This window comes from Fusarium solani (genome assembly GCF_023522795.1).
Source record: "Fusarium solani strain SB1 chromosome Unknown bctg00000001, whole genome shotgun sequence".
Taxonomy (NCBI): Eukaryota; Fungi; Ascomycota; class Sordariomycetes; order Hypocreales; family Nectriaceae; genus Fusarium; species Fusarium solani.
Window position 1 is genome coordinate 2,332,596 of NW_027072156.1, and position 20,161 is coordinate 2,352,756.

The window sequence follows — 20,161 nt, forward strand, 5'->3', positions numbered from 1 at the left end:
CACGAGAAGTAACCCCCTTGGCGGGGCATCAAGAACCTGGTAAAACCGCTATTACGGCGCCGGATCTCTCACGTTCCGTCTTCCCAGACGCCTCACATGTCAGCCAGGCCGCGGCGGGCGGGACAAAGCTGTCACATTGTTACAAGTCATGCCATCCATTCAATATCGGGAAGGAAGAAAAGTGACATCCTTTCATCCCCGCCATTTGCATTTATCCTATATTGCTCCAGGACTGTACCTCCTTGTCGCGTCCCTTTTGCCACTGGACGAGTTGCCCTACGTGGACGGCGGAGCTGGAGGGGTTTTTGACCAAAAAAGGGTCCTCTTTCAGGTAAAGAGGGGTTTTCCCACTCTGCAGCAGATGCAGACCATGATGGATTCAGCAGGGCGGTATGAATGCAGCTGAGAAAGTAGGTGAGATGGAGCATGTATGTAAAACATCACCTACGGACCACTACGAATCTCAACGGTGCTCCGTACGCGATATGCTTCCTCAGATCTCTCTCCCGCGAACCCAACGGTCAGAAAATCACTGATCCCAGTCACTGTGGCGTTTTTTTTTTCCCTCACTCACGCCCGGTCGGTCTGAAGATCGGGCTTGACCAAGAAGGGGGGAACTGCAGCAAGGACGTGCGGGAGAGTTGGCAGGGGAGCAAGGGGTAGGTGAAGGCGGAATCGGAGCGCGCTCATTTTTCTTTTGCTTCTTCTCCACCTCTTGCTTGATGAGCGGTAAGGAATGGCCTTGCAGGAAGGAGAAAGTGAAAAGAGATGAGATGAGATTGGATGATATGAGATACGAAACCAAACAGTAGGGCAGAGAAGTAGGTGAAAAAAGTAAGGGAGACAGAGTCAAGTTTTTTGCCAATACCAGCCTGCATCCAACGCATCAAATGCCATGAAATCCAATCTCAAATTATTCCAAATACGACTTTCCCTCTCTCTCTCTCCCAAGCCTCAAAACACTCAGTCGGGTCCATCCCGAAGCACAACACCATTCAATCCCCATCTTTCATCTCCGTCAAGGATCCCCTCCCACTTTGAATCCCTCCTCCCGGTAAATTCAACCATTCGACTCACCGTAGTACAAGGCTCCATCTCATCAATCAATCGTGAAAACAACGCTCATCATCCCCCACCCCACAAAGCTTGTCCTGTCTTGACAACGTCTCCCGACGAGATGGCGATGCCTCTTGCGGCAGGGATTGTCGAGCTCTGAAACGCCGGACCCTTCCCATCCCGGGTCGTGATCGACCCTGCCATGTCCCGAGTTGGTCCAATTCAACGCCCCCTAGATATTTTGTCTTTGGGGGCGTGTGATTGATTGCTTGTTGAGTGTCCTGTGCTGCGATTGCTCCACGCCAAACAGAACAGACACTGAAGACAGACAGCTCGAAATAGGGGCACCCATCGCATGAGATTATCGTATTCATCCATCCATTCATTCTGTATCTCTGCCTTATCGCACCACCAGATAGCAACAGCAGCACACAGCACTCTAATTAACCCCTCCCCTAGCTCTTCGGCAACGCCGCCTCTCGTCTACTGCTGCAGGGCGTCAAGAGAGGGCATCCTGCGGCTATTCGCTGGGCGCCTGTCTTGAAAGGATGGAGGGGAGGGGCTTTCACGGTTGCGATTACAGGAGGGGGTGCGGAAACGGCCCAGCCGCCTTCGCGCTTATTTCCTGTGCGCCCCCCTTTGCAGCGCAGCCCAGGGCAGCCCATCTCATCCCATCCCAACCCTCTCATCGTACGTCGAGTCAGGGCCGCTCCGAGAGATCGTCGCTCTATCCAGAATATGGGAATTCTCAAATTGCCATGTCGGTGGGGGCAAGTGACATGACCTCCATCTTGTCAGGCGACCTTCTAGTCGTTCCATTAAGGGGCATAAACACAGACTCACTCACTCAATGACTCCATTCACACTCAAGTGTCGCTCAAGTCAATCTCATTTGTTTGTTCGTTCGTTCAACGCTGTCAACTCGCTCTCTATAGACTATGCCCCCCTCATCAATAATCAACTTTGCTTTGTCGTCGCCCGGTCTTCTGATCGCCATCTTCTCTGCCCTGCATGCCCTTGGAGCTCTTGGATGCATCTGCCATCTACGGGACAGAATCAAAGCTGTGTGCCGTCTCAACCGGGTATATCATGACCGTAACAGTAGAAACTAATAGTACAATCCATCATCGTCTCCCCCAATAACACATCTTGTAAAGTGGTGCCCTGATCCCACGTTTCTCGAAGAGGATCCGGCAAAAGCGATCGCTTTGAAGTATAACACAAGGCTTCGTTGGTGTGCCGTGCCCACAAGCAACAAAAAAACAAGACCAGAAACTCTCAAGAGACCTCAACAAGGCCCGACTCCAGGAACGCCGTGTGGAAGGGTATCGGTAGGTCGGTCCACCACTCCACCTAATCCCATCCCAATGTCCCAAATACCCAGATAAAAAATCCCGAGGATGGGGACTTGACCTCGAAAGCAGCCCCATGCACCGAAAAAGCGATCGACTCGAATCGTATACACCGCCGTTGTCCGCCGCCCCCTCGCGTCCGACCCATGGATCCCACTCATCCCCCCAAGCCTTTTGTGACCCATTTCTCTATGCCGCGCTAAGCCGTCATTGTAGTAATGTAATATTTGCAGGTGTTGTTGGTAAAAATCAGAGCAATTAAATATCAGTAATTCTGGTCGATTCGACTGTCGTCGCTTCGCCATTCGTCAGAACCCGACGTGGGCTGCACTCGTTCGCGTGACCGAATGAAGGCAGAAAAAGGTTGGAACCTCGAGTCGTCGCAAGCTCGTGTGGGTTCAAAGTAAAGCGTAGTCATGAAATGTCATCGAATCAGTCCGAGTGGTGATCCTCAGAGCCGGCCTCAGAGCGAGCGTCGCCCCGATGAACCTTGCGGTGTCGGCGGAGGTTAGACACGACTGAAAAGTGTCGGCCGCAGCCCTCGACTTCGCATGCAAAGGCTATTCAATGTTAGTGATTTTGCGCTTTCCAAACACACCATGGATACATACGCTTCTCGCCTGTGTGGCTGTACATGTGAGTCTGCAGAGAGCTGGGTCGCGTGAATCGCTTGTCGCAGACCTTGCACTTGTGCTTCTTCTGGGTGCTCGACGAGACCTTGGAGCTGAACTGGCCCATCATGGATTGGGGAGCGGGAGGAATCTGAGAAGCCATGAGGCCCTGGGGCCGGGGCAGCGTCCTCGAGTTCACCGACTCAATATCAGAGCCTGCGGTAGAGTAATCTGACACCGAGTCGCCATAGTACGAGCTAAAGTTGCCACTGGAGGAGATGGAGGAACTGGTAGAGTGGGTAGAGGGGAATCCATAGGAATCAACGGAGGAACGATCACTTCGGGCCCCATAGATGTTTCGAGGGGTCTCCTGGCTCATGGCCAGCATGCCATGGCTGGCATCGAGAGCGTCGGCAAAACTCCTCCGTTCATCCTGGATACTTCTGCCCAAGTTGTTAGTATGTGGTTCATGGGCCATCTCAGGTCCCTTTCCCTTGGGGTCACTTACTGCTGAGAGAACCTCCTGGCATGATCGTTGTCAGGAGCAAGCCCGAAGGGCGGCGGTCGCACGGGAGCTGGGGCATAACCCATAGTCTCGTAAGGGGCAGCCGACGTGGGCGCAAATTGGCCGCTCACAGGTGAGGCGGATGTTGTGTAAGTCGGGTCACCATATGCGGCAGACGTTGTTTGCATGCGGTTGAGGGTGAGGAGATCTGAGTTGGATGAGTGAGCATACTGTTGGTGAGAGCCGCCATATATCGACGGAAGTCGTAACATGTCCGGCATACCTGCAGAGGTACTCGCAACTGGCATTGAGTTGCCGTAGGATGCCATTGATGATGCGCTGCTGGTGCTCGCGCGGCTGTGCTGGGGAGGCTTGCCGGCCATCATGTTGGGGTTGAGAGGCTGCTGGCTGCCGACAAAAAGACCACCGCCAGCAGGAGGAGGCTGAGGGGGCGACGACGACGACCATGGATTCGAGAAAGCAGGAGGTTGTGCCGGGGCTGAATAGTCGAAATTCAACGAAGGGCCGAACCGCTGCTGAGTAGTGTCGAGCGTCATGGTCATGTTGGTTTGCTAACAGGACTGTGTATGTGTATAGTGGTGTTTGGAGACCGTATCAACATAGATCGGTGCGAGGTTTGGTTTTGGGTAGGAAAAAAAGGTTTGTTGATCAGATGCGGGATCCCGACTAGAAGAAAAGCCAAGTCGGTGACACAGATCAGAGACAAGAAGATCCCGTCAAGGTTGGAGATGTTATGGGGAGTTCAGTCGGGGCCAAGGTGGGATCAGCGAAGTCTTAAGTGTCTGGTGTGAATTGACGTGCGTCAATCTGCCTCTGGAAACGGGCTTGGGCTGCGGGAGAACAGTGGAGATCCCCCGTCTCTCAGAAAGAAAAAAGGTGTGACGACTCCGGTCTAAGTGATCGGCAGGCCGGACGTCCTTTCGCAATGGCTGAGGCGACAGGGTTGGTGCGATGAGGTAGGGTCGTAGGACCAAGTAACAGACCAGGGGGGGTTGTGGGCTGCATAAGATGATGGCCTCTAATCCACAAGTCAAGTTGACAGCCCACGGCACCCAGATAGCGTCCGCGGTGCCAGACGGCGCAGAGATCAGCGAGGTATCGAGGCGACTTGGTCAGAAATCCTGGAAAGGGCCCCTCAGGGTCATCAAAGCCGGCCAAGATGTTGAGCGAGGTGATGTAGTTGTGAGACGTCGTCTTGCGAGTTGGGGTAGATTCCTTCGAGGTGATTTGCACGCTCTCTGGAACAGAATTGATCGAGTTTCGTTCAGTCCGAGCGACGAGGGCAACGGTTTATACGTTTAATCCCCCGGGGGAATCGCTGACCAGCAGAATGTCGACCGCGAGCGACCTCTGCCAATCTGAAAGGGGGTGCAAGATGGCAGACGGGGCATGATTACGGGGTACGCTGGGTCACAACTTGCAGGGAGGGGTGTGGCAGCAGCAGCTTCAGAGGGCAGCAAGACACCAGAGACCAGAGCAGACAGAGTTGGAGGAGGTGGGTAAGGCTAAGGACGGCAGTTTGCAAAGGGACCCCCGCCCCCCCAAGCTCGAAGGCCCACGAACGAACGCCACTGATGTGGAGGGTCTCAGATGGGTTGCAAAGGACGCCGGGGACGTACCGGGCTGGGAGTTGAGGTGGACGGCGGACAAGGCGGGATTATGCAGGGTCTGGTCAAGCAGAATGAATGGGAGGGCTTGCCAGAGTCGTCTGGTAGCGTGCCTGCGGATGACTTGTTGCGACGCGGGCGGCGGGTGGGAATCGAGGGTCCCCCAAGCCACTCAACGGCAGCATCGAGGGATCCGCCGGGGCTTGTTTAGCGTTGAGAATTTGGCAATGAGCTTCTTTGCTCCAGCGGGCTTGGTTGGTGGGCGTCGTCGAGTCGTGCACTGCGGGTCATGGGGAAGAGATCAAGGATCCCACGTCAACAAGCAACGCCAAGGGAGACCGGGCTGTGTGGGAGAGGAGCCAGAGACGTACCGGATACCTCGACGACAGCCAAAGGCTTCCCGGGAGGCGTCGGCCACAGGGCGCCCCTGTCGCGGAAGGGTGTCTACCCATGAGAGCCCTGACGTAAGGTACGTCAAGAGACAGTACCAGGGCGAGTGTGTGTGGAACTCAGAAACGAGACAAGAAACACTGGGAACGCAAGACGGTGAAGGAATTGAAACAGCCTTTGGAGACGGCGCTAGGGGGGGCCAGCAAGAGGCATGCCCACGGCCCATCAGAGGGCGCGAGTGGAGGGCGACAAAGGGGGCATTGACATCAGTCGTCCAGGGTGGCCCAGCATGGCAACCGACTGACGTTGTGGCCCCTCTCCAAGATGCCGCGGCGTCTCTCACAGGGCCCATAGCAGGCAAGGCCGGGCAAGGCCACACGAACCTCAAAACCCTGAGAACCTTTGGCATCTCCGTCATCGTGCTCCAGAGTCGGGGTGGGACAGCGTCAGAGGAGCAGGGCACCATGCCTGAGGTGGTGTTGCAGTGATGCCATATCGCGCGCCGCGAGTCGGCTTTGCTTCCTTGAAAGCCTCTCTCTGTGTCGTTCCCCTCTTTTGTCGCCTTTCCCCGTGCTTCGCCTGCACTGCACTGCACTGCACCGCACACCTAGGTAGCTGCTGTAACTGACCGTCCGTCGCGGCTCTTGGACCCTCGTGGGGGACAGTAGAGCTCTGGCGACGGTTACATACATGGTGCTCTCTGCTCATGGGGTAGCATCCGACGAGTGCGGATAATGCAATGAGTGACCGACCCAATGCTGGACCATGCCGTAGCGTCAATACCAATCCAGCACATGCTAGTGGTGGTTGAAGCCGTTCTGCCTGCCGGACCTTTTGCTCGCGTATTCCGACAGTGTCCAGGGGCAGTTCAACAGACTGTGCGGCCGGCCTTGGGATAGGGTCTTTTTTGTTTTGTTGACGGCAGTTTAGTTACTGCGCTGTACCCAATCTTTTTTTGACGCTGGCGCTGGCGCTGGCGCTCGCGCTTGAGGATGCTGGATTGAACGCTGTGTGATGGCTGTTTTGGCGTGCTTGGCTTCGCCCTGTGCTCGATTTCGCCCCATCCTGGGACCTTTCGCTAGCGCAACGCCGCCTCCACTTCGGGGAACGGCTTCTGAGATCCAAAATGCCCCTTTGGGGAGGGGCGTGTTGGGGTTAGGGTGGTCGTGTGTGTGCCAGTGCGAGTGTGAGTGAGTGCGTGTGTGCGTGCTGTTGGTGTGTTTTTTTTGTGTGTGAGCACAGAAACGAATTGGGATATATCGGCGTTTAGAAGCCAGTCTATCTATGAGCTTCGCACTGTGCTTGACTGTATTCGACAGCACATTTCAATGGCACTTGAACTCTTCCCCTCTATTCTTACCATCTTTCGCACTGTACGGGGAGCCCCAAGCCCTCCACGTGCGTGTAGGTAGGTACAGAAGGCAAGCAGAGAGGTTGTTCCTTCCCATCTAATTCATTACGACACAGTACATGTTCCTTCAATTCCTCTCCATCTTCAGTCACATTCATCCTCATCACCGCAACTGGATTCATGCGTGTGAAATGCTCCCTCTGCATGACAGCTACTGCTCATGCTACTGCATCTCTACCCTTTTCGACCTTCCTCTTCCCTTGCCTTGTCGACGCCTGAGGCCCCAATGCATCAACAGGTGTCCGCTTGGCCCGCCCGTTCGCTGACCCGATGATGGGAGTGGCGCCCAAGCTAGACATGGGTTCCCGCTGTCGCAGCCAGTTGAAGACGGAGCACACCCTCCTCTTCACCTCGATCCGCCACGGGAATAAGGATCTGTTGCCTCAGGCCGCAAAGCTGATGCGACCCGGCATGGGAAACCCAAAAGGCCACCACCAGGAAAGTCCAGCATGGGACATGGGACATGGGATATGGGGGCCGCGACATGGGGCGGCGGCACCAACTACAGCACCCGAGCCAGTCACCACAGACCGCCCCCGAGTTTTCGACACCGGCCAATTCACTCCATCCGAGCCTTGACACGTAGTCTGCCCACTCAATCTTGATCATTCACTCGCCTCTCCTATGTCGGCCGGATGCTAGCCTCCAAAGGTGTGCGAGCCTTGCGGCGGCGCTTTTACCTTTGAGAGCAACTAGCTCGCGGGGGGTAGCTCGAGTTGCGCCCTCCTGTTCGAAGAAGAATGGAACGTGGTAATGGAAGACACAAGCTAACACTTGGCTCATCAATGGCCAGCAAGGGCTTTGCTACCTACAGCCTCTCAACCCAGGATCGACTATACTTGCAATCTGCCGCTCATCATCACGCGTTCAACGCCACCTAGAGCGGCCCGAATTCGAAGCAGAGGCGCCAGCATCGACTATTCACGACCGCGACCCTGACTGAGTTTCAAGGTTGCCCTTTTCACCCGTTCTGACGACATTAGGCTCGCAAGGTGCCACCCATAGTGGAAGCCAGCACACCAAAACGAACACCATGTTCCCCGTTCTGGGTTTACACTTTCTTACCACACCACCTTGGCCGACGAAGACGTCAGGAGCAAGTTCCTTCGAAGACGTCTCCACGTTTCCTGTCTTCAATTGTCTGTTGACCCCGTTGTGGCGAGTCGCCAGTGTCTGATACGGATTCCGGCCGAGCCTGGAAGAAGTTTGCGCTTATTCCGATTTCTTTGGTGGCATGGACCAAGTTGCCCGACTAATCCCGATTCGAGCGTCGGAGGCCGAAAAGGGATGCGTGAAACACGCACCTGCAAGGGACCCCGGAAGCCTTTTGATTGTGGTTATCTCTTAGATCTCGCTCGATCATCAAGACACCCGGCATTCGAATCTATACCTTAGCAGCGATGCCGAAGCTATCGCCGCCCAGCGCTACTCTTATGGCGTCGATCCGGCTTTTGAACGCACGAAATGGGGCACCGCGGTACAGAGAATGGGCCTTCTAGGAAGATTGGTTTACTTGGAGCTATACAATGCCAAGCTCCAGTCAATAATTGGCAAAACGGCGGTGCTTTACGTAACCCTCTCGACCTTCAACACTTCCAAGTCAAGCTTGGTGCTCTCTCCTAGTCTGCTTGGACAAGATACCCGAGATTGACGATGTGTCGATCGCGACATGTTACCGGCAGATGCAGGCAGACCGCATGAACATGCGCAATATCGCAATCATGCAATGAGGTTGCATGCCCGAAGTCTTCTAGAAGCTGGGTATGTCCGAAGAACAGCACCTGTCAAGAGAGAGGCCTGGTTGACCAAACGAGCCACGGAGCTTTCAAAAGCTCTCATCTCTCTTGGAAAATTGAAAGGATCACAAGTATGGACAATGTGGGTTCGGCAGGCAGATTGACAGGGCTATAAGGCCAGTCAGAGCACGATTTCAGGACATGGGTGTGTCTCAGAATCGACCAGCATTCCCCAGCCCGCCTCAACATGCCCCAGGACACCAAAGGCGACGAGTGCAACCTCAACGGCAGAGACCCGAAGCTGCCTGTCTCTTGTCTTCCTTGACTAGGCTTTCTTTTTCGTTGGACTTTGTTTCATTGAGCCTCATCTCGCCTTCAAGATTAGCATGTGGGTTTTGAAGAAATTACAGCGAAAGAAGAGCCGGAGGCGCAGGTTTGAGCTTGTTCTCATCGTTTCTGGGGTGTTTCCCCAGAGTTCACCAGCTGGTGATGCGATTACGCCCCAGGTGCTACGCCGTGATGGATGCTTGAGTCGAGCTACTCGAGATGAACTCCTCGGACTGGCCTTGACATACTCGACAGGTCAATTCGATGCAAGTCATCCGACAGGCTTCGGGGCTCCCGAAGAACAACACCTGATACAAGGCGCCCTGCACTCACACGGGACGACCGCAATGTTCAGGAGAAGCTGCTCAACCTCACCAGAAGGAACACATTGGCACGACTCATACCAGAGCCCTATCAGTCACGGCTGCAGTTTACCATTGGCCACCGCCAGTCAAGACCTTTTGGACGGGAAAACAGTCGACTGCTCACACCACCAACCCGGTCAGATTCAGATCGTCACTACGCAGCCGGATTCAGATACACGGTCACGTTGAAATGAGATTGAGACACCCTTGACATGCGATCTGTTGCTCCCGGTCACAAGATCCGTTGGAAACGAACCTGACGCTAAAACATAGGAAAAGACCGGCCATGATGAGCGATGCCGGCGCTTTCTGCCCCCCAGGTTCTTACATGTAGATCCTACTGCGCTGGTTCAGTATCGACCCGTCGCACTGGTGAAGGATCCGACAGCACAGAAGCTCAGTCCACAGAACACGTGCTACAAAGTCCAAGACGGTGATGATCTTCACGATTCACGTTGTGCGAACCGTTCTGCTGGGTAAGAACTGCGATAAACATCTGTCTAAGCAAAATAATATGGATCGCATAGGATGGGTTGAGTGTGATCAAGACCCTCAACTTCCCCAGCATTTTCTCGCGCCTACAAGCTCTTAAGACGAGTGCCAAGACCAAGCCCCGGTCTTTCCTATCTCGCATCAATTTAACCTGCTTTTACAATGATCTATCTGTTGGAGGAAAAGGCTGGCATGGCAGGGCATGCCCGATTGCGCAGTGCCCGCCACAGGCTCGCAACAAGCACCCTTGCCAGCCCCCGAAAAAGAGGGGGGACGAATGACGTCAAGGCAAAAGGGACGGAAGTGAGAGTCAGGCACAATCGGGAAGAGAGACGGCCTGTACGGAAGACACAATCTCAGCCCAACTTTCGCCTCCGGGGCCTCTCGGCCGGTGCGTACGGAGTAAAAGCACGCCAGTCGCCGTGGCGGGCAAGTACTTACAGCAATGGTTACACTGGACACCAAGGCGGGGCCTGCGGGAGCCGGTGCATGTTTGGCGTGCAACTAACAGCCGGGAGGCAGAAAAGCCGACGCCACGGGGAGAAGGAACCTTAGCATAACTCGGCGACGGTGCACAAGGCAAGGCACAGAAGCCGATGAGAGCTCTTGACTGAGGGACGCACGGGGTACTGGAGTCAAAAGTTGGCGGGTACTGTAAGGCGAGTGGAGCATTCAACCAAGAGAGATATGGATGGAGATGGCAGTGAGCGTTTTTGGTATCCCGATGGCGGGTCATCGGACAGGTCCCTGAAGACCCGGTTGGGCTTGTTACAGTACCCCGTTCGTCTGAGCCAGGGACTCGCTCACTCATTCATGTTGGCCCTGCTGACGCGGCAATTGGGGGCATTGCTCAACTACGGTTCACAAAACTAGACGACGAGAGAGGTCGGTGCGCAGTATGGTGCCGGCTGGCTCAAGGAGTTGTTGAGGCCATGGCCAGTCGGGTGTCTGTCCGCCAGGCATTTGCCATCGGAAGTTCCTCTTACCGAACCTTACTGCACGGTACTGTACCTCGCGAACGGGCGAGCGACATGACATGTCCCATGGCCACGGCAAAGGGGTTCCAAGAGCTCGGGTTCAAGGCTTTGCGAGGACGGGGTGCGGTGCGGCAGAGGCGAGGCGAGTCAAGGATGCTGTGCAAAAGATCATCAGGGGAGGCAGCAAAAAGGCAAAGCCAAGCGCCCAGCAAGGTGACTTGGAGATTAGGCCGAACAAGAAATGTTTCACCGAGGCAGCAGAAATCACCAAAGAGCTCTAGCATGTTTGTCGGCAATCGTTGCATCGAGCAGGCGGTATGGATGGGATGGGAAACGGTTGTTTAGTGGCTGTCTGTTGACAAGACGAAAAAAGCAAGCATGCTGCCGGCAGAGGCATGGTTGCGCAGGGCGATCGAGGCTTACAGGGCGCCATCTGAACAGGGACAGCGGGCAGGCGGACAGGACCCTGAAGCGCTGAACCCGAGTTGGGCTGACCGATTCCCATCAGGGACTAGGTCTAGGGGTTAGGCCAAGGACAGGAGCTGGAGGGTTCATCTGGTGCGCTCTAGGTTTGCAGGTCACAAACCGAGGCCCTCCGGTGAACCGGAGCAGCTCGGAGAGCGCTTTTGTTGGAGTTGGACATTTGGGGTGGCGCCTCTCTCTCTGCCTCCCCCATTCGGTACTTGACCTGATCCCTGCGCGCTTCCCGCTCGTCTCGCCTGGCTGTTGTGCTGTCTCAGATGTGAAGGCGCGCTACCGACTCAGTGCCGAAAGGGGGGGTTCCACTGCTGCCCCCATTGTCTACCCCGGCGGTCTTGACGAGAAGAGTAGGAGATTCATCAGTCATTTGGGACTGTCAGCGCAGCGAGCAAGCAGCCGGTCGTGGAGCACGCACTGGGTCGCTGGGTCACTTGGTCATGAGCCAGTCAGGCAGGCAGAATTCCGTCATTGTCTCGAGTCGTGCAAACCGCAATCTGCGCTCACAATGTCACGTCACGTTGAGAGTCGTCTACAGTACTTCAAGGTTGCACATGCTAACCCAGGCCCAGGGGGGGTCTTGTCGAGGCGTTGCTTGTCGTCGAAACTAAGAAGACGTGGCTTGACGGGCGCGTCAATTGACCCGCGATGTCGCCGAGACATGCAAAACGCTCTGCTGCTCTCTAGCTTTCCCGGAACGCCTTGTTCCAATTTCGTCCTGTTGTCGACTCGATATGGGATTCCAGTGATTCCCATCCCTGTCTGGGCAACTAGGAAGAGTAATTACTCTATTTCGCCTGCACCGCGCCCTGCCACCATTGCCAGCCAACCAACCTACCTGTGGATGCCAATGCCAATCAAAATCCGGGGTTGTGTTTGCTTCATTGCAAGGCTGTATATCGATCGGCCAACTTCCTGCTTGACGCGGAATCTTCCGTCTCAAGATGAGATGAACTGAATTGAACTGCGCACGCACTTACTGGCGTTTCCGTGGGACGTAAGCTCCCCCAGCGGGGGACATAAAACACGAGACTCAGGGAGGTGAGGGCACAGCCAATTCAGTCTCGTGTATTTTGTCCCCCGCTAGCTCCCATCCCAGAGCGCCGGATCACGACAGAGATACTGGGTCTCACGGATGATGCCGTGGCGGCGCTGGATCGATAAGGAGAGTCTCCTCTCAGCCTCAGAGTTCTTTGTCCGTCCGTGATGCTGCTGTTGGCCCTACCATCACCGGTGCGGTGCGGTGCGGTGCGGTGCGGTGCGGTGCGGTGCGGTGCAGTGCAGCGCGCAGTACCACCTACATCCGTCCTCGCACCGCTCGACCGGCGCGTCGAGAGGGGGCAGGCTTTGCGTCATGGAGCATCAAGGTTGGTGTTTACTCGTCACTCCTGGAATCCTGGCTGTGTTGGCTGGCAAGCGTTCCTCGCCCATGGGGATGGGTGGGTGCTGTTTTCACCAAACCTTTGGCCAGGAATGTCTGCAGCGTCATCGATCGACCAGGCTAGAGAAGATCCAAGGCTGTACTGTGTTGTGTTGCCATGTTTTACTGTATTGTTTTCTCCTTGCGCCTCGTATATTCTCAGCATCGACGTCGTCTATCGCTTACCAGTGTGTAACCATTGCATCACAAGCAACGTCAATCAAGCCTGTGCCTTGCTCGGGTTGCCGCGGGAGAAGCCATGGATGGTCCCGAGTTTGTTTTCTCGTCCCAAACCAAAGCCGTCACAGCACGCAGTAGCCCACTGCACAGACTACAGTACATGCGGCTACTCTCCGCGCTTTGCATCGCGCGAAACCAGCGCTTCTTGGCAGCATCACGATGCCGCCCAGTGCCGTTGTTTGTTACAAGACTCCCATCAACTTGATGCCGCCGCGGGCACGAAGCCGTCGTCACTGTCTAAGAGAAGCGCCGAGACATGACGGTGTCTGAGATGGCAAGGCAGGCAGGGAGAGACACAGCACAACACAACACAAACGTACCGCACCGCACCGCACACAGCCTCGGGGCTTCTAAGATATTGTGACGTAAATGGCACCGCGGCTGAGGCGGCTGTTTCCCCCGTTGAGTCTATCTGCGACAGTCTGACAGACGCTGTACCGGTGACAAAGGCCCCATATTGCCTGTGTGGCAGTCTAGGGTAGGTTCAGTGGACGCCAATTGCAACGACATCACCAAGAGTTGAGGCTGTTGACAAGCAGCAGAAGCCCGAGAAGCGGCCGAGATGAGGTTGCCCATTGCATCTCTGCTTCAGTTGAGGCTACGAACCGATGCCACGCTGGGTCTAGGCTTCCTTCTCACCTACAACGCCTCACCTCAACTCGAGTTGAACTCTCAGATCCCACGAGCATTGCATTCCTCGACAAGGCGGCACGGGACCCCGACCCGTCTGTGCAAGGGACACCCTCGCAGCCCAACCTCTGAAACGAGAGAGCATCCTCCAGAGCTAGAGCCAGAGGCGGCAGTGCGGCTCGCCTCACAATTACAATTGCCGTTGAATCAGCCCACTCTAGCTCGTCACGTTTCTGGCAGACCCTTTTCCGTCCAAGCTACCCCAGAGCGTTCTCGACCCTTTCTGGCGCACGAGCAAAGGACATCACGGGGATTGCAACTCTAACCAGGGCAAATCGATTACCCTATTCCCGGTGCAGGGAAGGAGGAAAATAGCATACGACTTCGATCGGAGTTCTCCGGAGTGTCGTCTCACCATCGACAGTCGGCCCCGTGAAGGACGGAGGATGGAAATGGGGGCGCTCGGTAAGGCGACCCCAAACAAAAGGCTCTTTAAATAACTGCGAGTGTGACGGTATCATCGTGCGAAAGAACGGCGAATCCCCTTGCTCCCGTCGTGTTAGCACAAGGTCTAGAAGCTGGGGGCTACGCCTTCAAAACACTACGATCCAACACAAGCAACGTCAGGCTAGCAAAAGGACCAGAGACACAGGGCTTAGAACGGCCTAGCTACCAATGGCACACGGCAAAAACTCTACGCGAGGTTGCCCGACAAACCTACCACAGCCTACTGTAGGTTCAAGGCTGAGAATGAGGACAAGGTCGAGAACGTCTGAGAAACTATCACCATTCAGATTAAGCTATCATAGGTAGGTGGACTGATTCCCATCTCACTTCTAGATGGCCTCTCTTTTCTGAAAAGCGCTTTCGACCAAATCTACCCCCCTAGCTAAAGCCACAAAACCAACCTCCTCGAAACCTGCCATCCATCGTACGAGTTCCCCCCATCCCCCCAAAGCCTTATCTCCCTAAAATTCGCTGAGATGGGAGAGTTCAAAAAAAGATAGAGCAACAAAAGAGGGACGAGGCCAACGGGCCTCGGCTCCCCCAGCAGTCTTTAGGGCGGAGACTGCGCTGGAAGATAATGTACAACGAAGAAAGACCGTGTGTGGCAAGGAATGGTCTCAACAGAGAAGGCGTCTATGCGCGTGTTGTTGAAGTTAGGTAAAATAGACAGGTAAACATTAACCGACGGGTCATGACCTCATGAAGTGAAGGCGAGATAAAAGGAAGAAAGAGGGTGAGAGAGAAGGTGAGCCTCGCGAGGCCGAGGCGATGGTAGTCGTAGTGTAGGTGGGAGTCTTTTGCGGCGCCCTCTCCAGAAATCCAGCCGAAGTAGGGGTATAGTTTCGAGTTGGAGCCTTCAACCGTCTGTCTTTCAAGTCAAAGAAGGTCTTTGTGTGCTCGCTCGCTGGGATCTTGATCTTAGATCCCCCTTTCAGAAAATAGCATGGGCCTCCCTGGCCCGATATTCCATACACCTTTCCAAAACGCCAAAAGTATCAAACCAGACATGCATGCAACTTGCTAAAACGACGATATCCTCCAAAGATGAGAGGCAGAGGCTTTTCTTCTTCACACGCGAGGCGCACCGCTCCGCCCTTGGCCGAGCGACTCGAGAAGCTCGTGAGGCGGAATCCGCTGCATTCCGCTTCCTCGATCGTACATGGACGTCGGCGCCGGAGCGTAGCCCTCGCGCTTCTTGCGGATGCGGTCGAGAATGATGCCCGCCAGAACCAGGAGGAGCATCAGACCCAGCGCAATGGCAAGGCCGATGAGGATGACAAAGACCAGAGGCATGTGGCTCTCTATAGACAATGTTAGAACTGTTCACATGGTCGACGACACACTGGACGTACCTTCAGAGAAGAAGTTATCTCTCTGCGAAAAGATGCCGGCAATGGTTCCCGGAGAGTTGCCCGCCTTCATGGTCAGCGCATAGGGCTGATAGGTCGTGCCGTTGAAGATGGCTGCTGATGCCACCCCAAAGTCGGGAATGTCGATCGATCCTGTAAGCATCAAAACCTGCTTCTTGTCCAGGAACTCGTTCTGCTCATGGTCTTCAGTCACGGTGAAGACCTGAAGGCTGCGGATGATGGTGTCTGAAGACAGGGCTGGCTTGACAGTGTGCCACTTCTCACCGTCGTACTTCATAATGAAGACGGAGCCATCCTCGAGGGAAGTGCCCGCCACCCAAAGCTGGTCGTAATCGCTGGATGCAGGAGAGAGAACCACAACAGGCCCGGGGAGGTCATCCGCACCAGGGAAGTTGGTCCATTCCTCCTTCTTGGCATCCCAGCTTGCCAGGAAGCGTTGGTCAGATCCATTGCCGCGAAGATCACCACCGGCAATCAACTGGTTTTTGCTAACCCACAGCAGGCTGTAAACAGTTCCCTCGAGTTCACTGCCAGGGCGGTTCCACTGACCAGAGTCCACGTTGTAGGTGCAAAGACCAGGACATTCAAGGGCACCGGCATTTTCGAATGAACCACCGATGTACACATCGGCAGAACCAGGACGAACGGCAATGGCTGCCACAGTGCTGTTGGCCCCTGAGATAGACGGCGGCTGGCTGGTGAAGCTCTTGGATGTCAAATCGTAGGAGATGAGACCCTTGACATCCGTCTCATCGATGGTGCCGCTGATATCGCCACCAGCAAACAGCACGCCGCTGCGGATGGCGAGGGCGGCAAAGGTGGATTCGCTCGAGATACCAGACCCAAGCCCCGACACGGAATCATCTTCAAGGATAACGATGTTTTCAATCGTCTTGCCGTCTGACGACTCAGTCGTGAAGTGACCAGCAAGGACGGTGATGTTGTGACCATCCTCGTCGTAGAAAATGCCAGTCATCACACCGGTCGTATCGTTCTTCATCGAGCTGACATCGCGACGAGTCAGGGTCGAAGAGTTGGAAGACGAAGACGAAGTGCGGATCTTCAAGGGGAACTGGCCCAGGCCTTCATTCGAAAGAGTAGCTGCGCCATTGATGCCGAACTGGGCAGATGACAGGGAGCCAGCATAGAGCGATCCGCCCATCGGGAGGTCAAGAATGGCAGCCGTGAGCGAGCCAGTGAAACCAGGGTAGTTACCCTCAAGGTTTTGGAGCCAAGTGCCCTTGGAAGCAACCCAAATGGCGAAGCCATCAACTGAGACAGCATCGTAATCGCCAAATGCGTTGCACGTAGAGAAGGATCCGGTAAATGCAATAACCACCTCAGGGGTATCCTGCGTGATGTTGATAGTTAGTGGCACAGCATGCTCAACGGGGCCGTCAACGCCAGCGCCAAGGGCACTCCACTTGTCCTCCTTGGTGTCGTATACGGCCACATTGTCCAAACCCTTGACAGGTCCAGTCTGAGTGTTGGAGAAATCTCCGCCGACGTAGAGCTGCGTATCGTTGAGGTACATGGCAAAGACTTCTCCGTTGAGGCCACCGCCGGGCTCTTTGACGTCATCGTTCTCAATAATGGCGAGAATGTTGTCGTGGTCCTTGGACGTGAAGTTGCCGCCAACATATGTGACATTATCATCAGTGATTAGGGTTGTGACACCAGAGGCCCTGTCGAAGCTGGCGCCGAGTTTGTTAATCGGCGAGTTCGTGAGAGACGATGTGTTGACGACGGCTACTTCGGGGTCGAAGTCAAACAAGCCGTTAAGACCTCCAGTCGAGTTGATCAAAGTGAACCCGACTCTCTGTGCGACGATCGTAAGGGCGTCAACGTCTTGGCCGGCAAGGGGGCGAATGGTGACGGAAGGCTTGAACGAGTCCGAGTTCTTCTCGATGTATCCAAAGTAGATCTGGTCGTACTTGTCAAAGTTGTTTGTCTGATACAGTGTCGTGGTAAAGTTGGACTCCTCGTCAGATCCAGTTGACATGATTCCGGTGATGTTAACACGGCCTCTGGTCAAACAGGTTCCATCAGCTTGGCAGCCTGGGGTGTACAAGTTGACCGAGTAGTTGCCGGATTCCTCGATGTTGGGATAGAACGTGACAAAGACCTCATCTGGGTCATAGTCGCGGGTGAGTTCAGCCTCGAGGTAGTCGGAGCTGCTTTCCAGAGATGGAGCAACCTTCCAGGGGCCTGTGTGAGATGCCGAAGCTGGGAACTGGACTCCTCCACATGTAGGCTCATTGAAGGCGCTAACAGCATAAGAATAAATGTCGCTCTGGAACAGTTCGATGCCCGCTAAACCACCTCCGTTGCCATACCACTCAGAAATAGCGATACGGAACTTGTTCATGCCGACTCTGTTAACAAAGGTAAACTCCTGGTATTCGGCGTCGTTGCGAAGGGGGCACTCGCTGGTGCAGGTCACGTTGTTGCCGCTGTCAGGATCAACATAGGTCAGGTTCATGATGCCGTCGATGGGGTAGGCGAGAAATCGGAACGTCTTGGTGCCATGGTCGCCCTGGGCATTTCGAAGTCTGAGCTTGGTGGGCGCAAATCCGAAAGAGAAATCCGCTTCCCAGTAACCGGGTGAGTTGTTCTGAAGCAACCAGGAGCTAGACGACGCTCCAGGGCAAACGATATCCTTGGGTTCGGTCCCAGATGCGCCGTTCTGGTCGCTGAGTTTTGCTGTGGAAAGATTGATGACCTGTGTGTTCGATGCGTTCGGCGTGCTGGAATTTCCTAGTCCCGTGAATGTACCACCAAAAATGATGTGCCCGTTTGAGGCCTTGGTGATGGCCTTGACGGGGCCATTGAAACCGGCAAATGGCAAGTTGGTCCAGCCATCTGTGCCAACCCAAGCGATAGCGTTGGTAGAGTTGGCACCCTTGAAGTTACCTCCCACATAGACCGTATCTCGCTCCTCGTCGCACAACAGGGCGTTAACCTCGCCTTCGAGTCCGTCCAGAGGTGTGATTTCGGTCGTGTTTGGGTTGAAGAGGGCCACCGCCTTCGATTGTGTGCCGTCCAAGCTCGTAAAATTACCACCTATTACCACGCCCTGCATTACCCCATTGCTGAGCTTGAACGTGCACATGGCCCGGATGGAGGCGTCGGTAGCCACGATCGAGGCAAAAGCGCCGTTGGGCATCGGAGCCAGGAGTGACTCGCTCCCATTGGCGCTGCGAGGGCGCTCATTCTGACCCTCATACTCGTAGAGAGAAATACCATCAAAATCTCCAACAACGCCGATCCTACCCAGTTTCGAGAAGTCAAGATTCGGTGAGGGAACCGGATTGAAAGTAATGGCATGCGAGAATGGGGCCACAGCTGCTAGAGCCACCAGGCTGGGACCTAGAATGGAGCCTAGCCCGTGGCTTTGGCGCGCCGATGGGCCACGCCGTTGAAAAGGCAATCGCATAACTATCTCCTGTCGCTGGATATCGAAAAGGCAAATCTCGTCGCTGGTTGCGATGTGCGTCCCGACGCGGGAGGGTCGAATCTTGTTGCTGTCGTCGGTGCTGAATTTATTCGTACATGCATCTCAGGTTCAAGAGTGGGCCATCTCAAGGGGCGACGGTTCGCGTTTTTTGGTGCTGAGCGGGAGTGCCGCAGATGGAGGCGAAAGCTGCTGGAACTGGCGGGGTGTAAAAATTCGGTAAAATCGAGAAACTCGGTCGTTCTAATCGTCGAAATCGCAGTCGCTCGTCAAGAAGTCGTCGTTTGGCACGCAATCGCGGTCGAAATAGTGGGATGTAGGATCCAAGTCGACTGCTGGCAGTGCAGCTCAGCAGAGCACGTATGCGGGAAATTGCTTGCGATGGAGATGTCCGTCCTCGAGAACGTGCACTGGATTTCCAGAACCTTGCTACTAGCCCGACTCGGTTAGGCCCCTATTCTACTGCAAGCCGGTACCTGAAGTGACTGGATGTAAGATGACGACGAACCACGAGTTGCCCCAATCGTTGGCCAGGAGCGAAAGAAGAGAAGTAAAAACGGGAAGGGGATCTCAAATCGAATTGCACGCATGCATAGCCGCTGAGTTTGTGGTGTTGCCGTGGAACAGACAATTAGAAAAAAGAGTCGTACCTTTTTCACAAGGGAGGACAAGACGTATGACCGACCGGTGGTACGTATCGCGACCACGGGAGCGGGCCAGAGTTAGGGCGCCACCTTAATCAAGCTGCGACACCAATGAGCTTGGGAGGACCCTCCGAGAGTTTGATTGCTGGCGAGGCTCGTCGTCGTATGAAAGAGACTCGTCAGCGGCGACAGTTTATTGTGTGGACAATTCTGCCTTTATGCAGGGTGATGCCGCGATTTCGCGTTGAATTTTTGCTCAAAGGAACGCGCCGGTGGGTGAGGTATTCGAATAATGAGCGACAGGAAACACGTCTCCTGGTCGACCTGGGTTGGAATGAGAGGACTGCAATAGTTGGCCGGGAGTTTCGGGATCCTGCAGTTGGATGACCTGGTAGTCACAACGTCTGTCGAGAGGCGGTGACGGGTCGAGATAACAGAGGCGAAGCAGAAGCAGTATTAACGAGTGAGTGGGTGAGGTGAGATCAGGTAGCGAGTGACGGTCAGAGACGAAGCTGCTGCGGAAAAAGAAGGTGTGCCAATTTGGCTTGGATGTGCTGCGCTGTGCTGTG

At 54.9% G+C, this 20,161-nt stretch overlaps 3 protein-coding genes across 3 annotated transcripts; 1 reads left to right on the plus strand and 2 right to left on the minus strand.

Moving 5' to 3' along the window:
• Positions 1 to 2,840: 2,840 nt before the first annotated feature.
• MRS44_002844 (uncharacterized protein) lies at positions 2,841 to 4,087 on the minus strand (the record flags this gene model as incomplete). The annotated part of the gene is made up of 3 exons (XM_046273513.1): positions 2,841 to 2,968; positions 3,020 to 3,462; positions 3,528 to 4,087. 3 exons carry the CDS (start codon positions 4,085 to 4,087, stop codon positions 2,841 to 2,843), a joined length of 1,131 nt encoding a protein of 376 aa, XP_046136957.1.
• Positions 4,088 to 5,379: 1,292 nt separating this feature from the next.
• Positions 5,380 to 6,030, plus strand: MRS44_002845 (uncharacterized protein; the record flags this gene model as incomplete). The annotated part of the gene is made up of 1 exon (XM_065622968.1): positions 5,380 to 6,030. The coding sequence occupies one exon, from the start codon at positions 5,380 to 5,382 to the stop codon at positions 6,028 to 6,030; it is 651 nt and encodes a 216-aa protein (XP_065479040.1).
• Positions 6,031 to 15,192: 9,162 nt separating this feature from the next.
• MRS44_002846 (uncharacterized protein) lies at positions 15,193 to 18,930 on the minus strand (the record flags this gene model as incomplete). The annotated part of the gene is made up of 2 exons (XM_046278256.1): positions 15,193 to 15,425; positions 15,477 to 18,930. 2 exons carry the CDS (start codon positions 18,928 to 18,930, stop codon positions 15,193 to 15,195), a joined length of 3,687 nt encoding a protein of 1,228 aa, XP_046136959.1.
• Between the last annotated feature and the right edge of the window lie 1,231 nt (positions 18,931 to 20,161).